We start from the raw sequence: 8,270 nt of genomic DNA, 5'->3' as shown, positions 1-8,270 counted from the left end.
ATGGCCCACCACGTCGAGCACCTGCACGCCGCCGAAGCCGTCGACGATGCCATCGTCCGGGAGGCCGAGACAGAGCGCCTGGTGGTCGTCCGGTTCGGCCACAGCGTGCACGCTGACTGCGTGAGCGTGGACGCCGCCATGGCCGCCGCCGCCGAGCTCGTCGGCCCCGTCGCTGCGCTGTACGCTGTCGACATCGAGGAGGTGCAGGATTTCAACGCCATGTACGAGCTCCACGACAGGCCCTGCACTGTCATGTTCTTCCACGGGAATCGGCACGTCGACGTACGCGGCCCCGGCGGCAGTAGGGACGACATAGCATGGGATGCATACAGCGCCGATGAATTCGTCGGCCTTGTCTGGACGGTGCACGAGAGAGCCACGGCTGGCCGCCGACTCGTCGACCTCGACTAGGAGCTGCCAGCGGTTGTGTAGCATGGTTCTAATTAAAAATTTTCTTTTCAAGATACATTGATTCTACTAGCATCGTTGTCCATGCGACCATGCACGTATGTGATAAATATCAATGTTTGAAGACCACACAAGTACTTTCACAATGTGTTTCGAAATATGCTTGTCAGGCATGATCAGTGGCAATTTATGTGTGGTCGGGGGACTGCTATAGTTGTTTTCAGTAGCAGGAGTGTTAAATAACATAATAAGGGTCTATAGGTAGATTCAACCGTTCGTGTCTAAAATCTAAATACGATGGAGACGGGCGGCCCTAGCTGGCGCTCGCGCGCCAGGATTAAATCGAGCGATCGGTTTCGGACAACCCAATTTGGGAATAAAACGGTAAAACCGCGTTTCCCTTTCGTGGTAATTGTGGACCACAGAGGTTACGTGCCTTAATTGATTTGCCTTCCGCAATTCCGTTTCCGCTCGTGACACAAGTTGGGTTGTCGTACGTTAATTTGCTTGCTGCACGTGGGCAATTCCCTTTACATGTTCACGTAGTAAAATATTAACTATTCCCTTATTCTCTTTTTGGGCTAGTGAAATTTTAGGGTTAAAAAAAAGGGAGGGGAGCAGCATAATCCACTTGCAAATGAAATGAACTATGACTTGCAACATGACAATTCCCTTCTTCCGCAATTCCCTTCTTGGTAACATAATAATGTAGGTGTTGGTTAAGCTTCCACATACATGTTGATAAAGACTCAATGGGAGTGTTGGTAACATATGGACTAAGGTGTTGATGAAGAGTTCATGGGAGGGTTGATAAGTAGGGTTGATAAACATTGAGTCACCTGTTGATGAATAATGCATGAGAGGGTTGATAAGTAGGTTCCCTTGTTCCCTTAAGAAACAAAAAGGACCACTTTTGTCTACAGAAAAAGAAAGAAAGAAGATGGTAACAAAGAGAGTAGATGGGTTGATAAAACATTGAGTCACTTGTTGATGAAAAGTGCATGGGAGGGTTGATAAGTAGGTTCCCTTGTTTCCCTAAAAAACAAAAAGGACCACCTTTGTCTACAAAAAAAGAGAAATAAAAAGAAGGAGGTAACAAGAGAGTAGATGGGTTGGTAAAACATTGAGCCACCTATTGATGAAGAGTGCATGGGATGGTTGATAAGTAGGTTCACTTGTTCCCTTAAAAAACAAAAAGGACCACCTTTGTCTACAGAAAAAGAAAAAAGAAGGAGGTAACAAAAAGAGTAGATGGGTTGGTAAAATATTGAGCCACCTATTGATGAAGAGTGCATGGGAGGGTTCATAAGTAGGTTCCCTTATTCCCTAAAAATACCAAAAAGGACCACCTTTGTCTACAGAAAAAGAAAGAAAGAAGATGGTAACAAGAGATTAGATGGGTTGATAAAACATTGAGTCACATGTTGATGAAGAGTGCATGGTAGGGTTGATAAGTAGGTTCCCTTATTCCCTTAAAAAACAAAAAGCACCACCTTTGTCTACAAAAAAAGAGAAATAAAAAGAAGGAGGTAACAAGAGAGTAGATGGGTTGATAAAACATTGAGCCACCTATTGATGAAGAGTGCATGGTAGGGTTGATAAGTAGGTTCCCTTGTTCCCTTAAAAAACAAAAAGGACCACCTTTGTCTACAAAAAAAGAAAGAAGATGGTAACAAAAGAGTAGATGGGTTGGTAAAACATTGAGCCACCTATTGATGAAGAGTGCATGGGAGGGTTGATAAGTAGGTTACCTTGTTGCCTTAAAAAACAAAAAGCACCACCTTTGTGTACAGAAAAAAAAGAAGGAGGTAACAAAAGAGTAGATGTGTTGGTAAAACATTGAGCAACCTATTGATGAAGAGTGCATGGGATGGTTGATAAGTAGGTTCCCTTGTTCCCTTAAAAAACAAAAAGGACCACCTTTGTGTAGAGAAAAAGAAAAAAAGAAGGAGGTAACAAAAGAGTAGATGGGTTGTTAAAACATTGAGCCACCTATTGATGAAGAGTGCATCGGAGGGTTGATAAGTAGGTTCCCTTATTCCTTTAAAAACCCAAAAAGGACCACCTTTGTCTACAGAAAAAGAAAGAAAGAAGATGGTAACAAGAGAGTAGATGGGTTGATAAAATATTGAGTCACTTGTTGATGAAGAGTGCATGGGAGGGTTGATAAGTAGGTTCCCTTGTTTCCCTAAAAAACAAAAAGGACCACCTTTGTCTACAAAAAAAGAGAAATAAAAAGAAGGAGGTAACAAGAGAGTAGATGGGTTGGTAAAACATTGAGCCACCTATTGATGAAGAGTGCATGGGATGGTTGATAAGTAGGTTCCCTTAAAAAACAAAAAGGACCACCTTTGTCTACAAAAAAAGAAAAAAGAAGGAGGTAACAAAAAGAGTAGATGGGTTGGTAAAACATTGAGCCACATATTAATGAAGAGTGCATGGGAGGGTTCATAAATAGGTTCCCTTATTCCCTTAAAATACCAAAAAGGACCACCTTTGTCTACAGAAAAAGAAAGAAAGAAGATGGTAACAAGAGATTAGATGGGTTGATAAAACATTGAGTCACATGTTGATGAAGAGTGCATGGTAGGGTTGATAAGTAGGTTCCCTTATTCCCTTAAAAAACAAAAAGCACCACCTTTGTCTACAAAAAGAGAGAAATAAAAAGAAGGAGGTAACAAGAGAGTAGATGGGTTGATAAAACATTGAGCCACCTATTGATGAAGAGTGCATGGTAGGGTTGATAAGTAGGTTCCCTTGTTCCCTTAAAAAACAAAAAGGACCACCTTTGTCTACAAAAAAAGAAAGAAAGAAGATGGTAACAAAAGAGTAGATGGGTTGGTAAAACATTGAGCCACCTATTGATGAAGAGTGCATGGGAGGGTTGATAAGTAGGTTACCTTGTTGCCTTAAAAAACAAAAAGCACCACCTTTGTGTACAGAAAAAAAAGGAGGTAACAAAAGAGTAGATGTGTTGGTAAAACATTGAGCAACCTATTGATGAAGAGTGCATGGGATGGTTGATAAGTAGGTTCCCTTGTTCCCTTAAAAAACAAAAAGGACCACCTTTGTGTACAGAAAAAGAAAAAAAGAAGGAGGTAACAAAAGAGTAGATGGGTTGTTAAAACATTGAGCCACCTATTGATGAAGTGTGCATGAGAGGGTTGATAAGTAGGTTCCCTTATTCCCTTAAAAACCCAAAAAGGACCACCTCTGTCTACAGAAAAAGAAAGAAAGAAGATGGTAACAAGAGAGTAGATGGGTTGATAAAATATTGAGCCACCTATTGATGAAGAGTGCATGGGAGGGTTGATAAGTAGGTTCCCTTATTCCCTTAAAAAACCAAAAAGGACCACCTTTGTCTACAAAAAAAGAGAAATAAAAAGAAGGAGGTAACAAAGAGAGTAGATGGGTTGATAAAACATTGAGTCACCTGTTGATGAAGAGTGCATGGGAGGGTTGATAAGTAGGTTCCCTTGTTGCCTTAAAAAACAAAAAGGACCACCTTTGTGTACAGAAAAAGAAAAAAAGAAGGAGGTAACAAAAGAGTAGATGGGTTGGTAAAACATTGAGCCACCTATTGATGAAGAGTGCATGGGAGGGTTGATAAGTAGGTTCCCTTATTCCCTTAAAATACCAAAAAGGACCACCTTTGTCTACAGAAAAAGAAAGAAAGAAGATGGTAACAAGAGAGTAGATGGGTTGATAAAACATTGAGTCACCTGTTGATGAAGAGTGCATGGGAGGGTTGATAAGTAGGTTCCCTTGTTCCCTTAAAAAACAAAAAGGACCACCTTTGTCTACAAAAAAAGAGAAATAAAAAGAAGGAGGTAACAAGAGAGTAGATGGGTTGATAAAACATTGAGTCACCTGTTGATGAAGAGTGCATGGTAGGGTTGATAAGTAGGTTCCCTTGTTCCCTTAAAAAACCAAAAAGGACCACCTTTGTCTACAGAAAAAGAAAGAAAGAAGATGGTAACAAGAGAGTAAATGGGTTGATAAACATTGAGTCACCTGTTGATGAATAATGCATGAGATGGTTGATAAGTAGGTTCCCTTGTTCCCTTAAGAAACAAAAAGGACCACCTTTGTCTACAGAAAAAGAAAGAAAGAACATGGTAACAAGAGAGTAGATGGGTTGATAAAACATTGAGTCACCTGTTGATGAAGAGTGCATGGGAGGTTGATAAGTAGGTTCCCTTGTTCCCTTAAAAAACAAAAAGGACCACCTTTGTCTACAAAAAAAGAGAAATAAAAAGAAGAAGGTAACAAGAGAGTAGATGGGTTGGTAAAACATTGAGCCACCTATTGATGAAGAGTGCATGGGAGGGTTGATAAGTAGGTTCCCTTGTTCCCTGAAATAACAAAAAGGACCACATTTGTCTACAGAAAAAGAAAGAAAGAAGATGGTTAGAAGATAATAGATGGGTTGATAAAACATTGAGTCACCTGTTGATGAAGAGTGCATGGGAGGGTTGATAAGTAGGTTCCCTTGTTGCCTTAAAAAACAAAAAGGACCACCTTTGTGTACAGAAAAAGAAAAAATAAGGAGGTAACAAAAGAGTAGATGTGTTGATAAAACATTGAGCCACCTATTGATGAAGAGTGCATGGGAGGGTTGATAAGTAGGTTGCCTTGTTGCCTTAAAAAACAAAAAAGGACCACCTTTGTGTACAGAAAAAGAAAAAAACAAGGAGGTAACAAAAGAGTAGATGTGTTGATAAAACATTGAACCACCTATTGATGAAGAGTGCATGGGATGGTTGATAAGTAGGTTCCCTTGTTCCCTTAAAAAACAAAAAGGACCACCTTTGTGTACAGAAAAAGAAAAAAAAGAAGGAGGTAACAAAAGAGTAGATGTGTTGGTAAAACATTGAGCCACCTATTGATGAAGAGTGCATGGGAGGGTTGATAAGTAGGTTCCCTTGTTCCCTTAAAAAACCAAAAAGGACCACCTTTGTCTACAGAAAAAGAAAGAAAGAAGATGGTAACAAGAGAGTAGATGGGTTGGTAAAACATTGAGTCACCTGTTGATGAAGAGTGCATGGGAGGGTTGATAAGTAGGTTCCCTTGTTGCCTTAAAAAACAAAAAGAACCACCTTTGTGTAGAGAAAATGAAAAAAAAGGAGGTAACAAAAGAGTAGGTGGGTTGGTAAAAACATTGACTCATCTATTGATGAAAGAGTGCATGGGAGGTTGATAAGTAGGTTCCCTTGTTCCCTTAAAAAACCAAAAAGGACCACCTTTGTCTACAGAAAAAGAAAGAAAGAAGATGGTAACAAGAAAGTAAATGGGTTGATAAAACATTGAGTCACCTGTTGATGAATAGTGCATGAGATGGTTGATAAGTAGGTTCCCTTGTTCCCTTAAGAAACAAAAATGACCACCTTTGTCTACAGAAAAAAAAAGAAAAGAAGATGGTAACAAAAGAGTAGATGGGTTGATAAAACATTGAGCCACCTATTGATGAAGAGTGCATGGGAGGGTTGATAAGTAGGTTCCCTTGTTCCCTTAAAAAACAAAAAGGACCACCTTTGTGTACAGAAAAAGAAAAAAAGAAGGAGGTAACAAAAGAGTAGATGGGTTGGTAAAAACATTGAGCCACCTATTGATGAAGAGTACATGGGAGGGTTGATAAAATAGGTTCCCTTATTCCCTTAAGAAACCAAAAAGGACCACCTTTGTCTATAGAAAAAGAAAGAAAGAATATGGTAACAAGAGAGTAGATGGGTTGGTAAAACATTGAGTCACCTGTTGATGAAGAGTGCATGGGAGGGTTGATAAGTAGGTTCCCTTTTTCCCTTAAAAAACAAAAAGGACCACCTTTGTGTACAGAAAAAAAAGGAGGTAACAAAAGAGTAGATGGGTTTGTAAAACATTGAGCCACCTATTGATGAAGAGTGCATGGGAGGGTTGATAAGTAGGTTCCCTTATTCCCTTAAAAAACCAAAAAGGACCACCTTTGTCTACAGAAAAAAGAAAGAAAGAAGATGGTAACAAGAGAGTAGATGGGTTTGTAAAACATTGAGTCACCTATTGATGAAGAGTGCATGGGAGGGTTGATAAGTAGGTTCCCTTGTTGCCTTAAAAAACAAAAAGGACCACGTTTGTCTACAGAAAAAAGAAAGAAAGATGGTAACAAGAGAGTAGATGGGTTTGGTAAAAAACATTGAGTCACCTGTTGATGAAAGATTGCATGGGAGGGTTGATAACTTGGTTCCCTTGTTCCCTTAAAAAACAAAAAGGACCACCTTTGTGTAGAGAAAAAAAAAGGAGGTAACAAAAGAGTAGATGGGTTGGTAAAAACATTGAGTCATCTATTGATGAAGAGTGCATGGGAGGTTGATAAGTAGGTTCCCTTGTTCCCTTAAAAAACCAAAAAGGACCACCTTTGTCTACAGAAAAAGAAAGAAAGAAGATGGTAATAAGAGAGTAAATGGGTTGATAAAACATTCAGTCACCTGTTGATGAATAGTGCATGAGATGGTCGATAAGTAGGTTCCCTTGTTCCCTTAAGAAACAAAAAGGACCACCTTTGTCTATAGAAAAAAAAAAGATGGTAACAAGAGAGTAGATGGGTTGATAAAACATTGAGTCACCTGTTGATGAAGAGTGCATGGGAGGGTTGATAATTAGGTTCCCTTGTTCCCTTAAAAAACAAAAAGGACCACCTTTGTCTACAAAAAAAGAGAAATAAAAAGAAGGAGGTAACAAAAGAGTAGATGGGTTGGTAAAACATTGAGCCACCTATTGATGAAGAGTGCATGTGATGGTTGATAAGTAGGTTCCCTTGTTCCCTTAAAAAACAAAAAGGACCAGCTTTGTCTACAGAACAAGAAAGAAAGAAGATGGTAACAAGAGAGTAGATGGGTTGATAAAACATTGAGTCACCTGTTGATGAAGAGTGCATTGGAGGGTTGATAAGTAGATTCCCTTGTTCCCTTAAAAACAAAAAGGACCACCTTTGTCTACAGAAAAAAAAGAAAAGAAGATGGTAACAAGAGAGTAGATGGGTTGATAAAACATTGAGTCACTCTGTTTATGAAGAGTGCATGGGAGGGTTGATAAGTAGGTTCCCTTGTTGCCTTAAAAAACAAAAAGGACCACCTTTGTGTACAGAAAAAGAAAAAAAGGAAGGAGGTAACAAAAGAGTAGATGGGTTGGTAAAACATTGAGCCACCTATTGATGAAGAGTGCATGGGATGATTGATAAGTAGGTTCCCTTGTTCCCTTAAAAAACAAAAAGGACCACCTTTGTGTACAGAAAAATAAAAAAAGAAGGAGGTAACAAAAGAGTAGATGGGTTGGTAAAACATTGAGCCACCTATTGATGAAGAGTGCATGGGAGGGTTGATAAGTAGGTTCCCTTATTCCCTTAAAAAAACCAAAAAGGACCACCTTTATCTATAGAAAAAAAAGAAAGAAGATGGTAACAAGAGAGTAGATGGGTTGATAAAACATTGAGTCACCTGTTGATGAAGAGTGCATGGGAGGGTTGATAAGTAGGTTCCCTTGTTCCCTTAAAAAACAAAAAGGACCACCTTTGTCTACACAAAAAGAGAAATAAAAAGAAGGAGGTAACAAAAGATGACATGGGTTGGTAAAACATTGAGCCACCTATTGATGAAGAGTGCATGGGAGGGTTGATTACTAGGTTCCCCCTATTCACGTAAGAAACAAAAAAGAAACCTAAAACATTAACTCAGTTGTTGATAAAAAGTACATGTGAGGGTTGGTACATATTTGTTGATCATTTTTCGTGATGAAGAGTAACATCTCAGATACATACATAAAAACACAGTATGAACACGGGTATTAAATCGTTTAAGATTTGTTCAGGTGTAGAGACAGGGTTTGCATTT

At 39.3% G+C, this 8,270-nt stretch overlaps 1 protein-coding gene across 1 annotated transcript; it reads left to right on the top strand.

Annotated features, from left to right (window-relative positions):
• On the top strand, window positions 1–411 carry LOC127315098 (thioredoxin-like protein YLS8). The gene has a single exon (XM_051345627.1). It carries the CDS (start codon window positions 1–3, stop codon window positions 409–411), a length of 411 nt encoding a protein of 136 aa, XP_051201587.1.
• Window positions 412–8,270: the final 7,859 nt, after the last annotated feature.

Source organism: Lolium perenne, chromosome 7 (assembly GCF_019359855.2).
Source record: "Lolium perenne isolate Kyuss_39 chromosome 7, Kyuss_2.0, whole genome shotgun sequence".
In the NCBI taxonomy this organism is placed as follows: Eukaryota; Viridiplantae; Streptophyta; class Magnoliopsida; order Poales; family Poaceae; genus Lolium; species Lolium perenne.
This window is presented reverse-complemented; position numbering and strand designations above follow the sequence as displayed.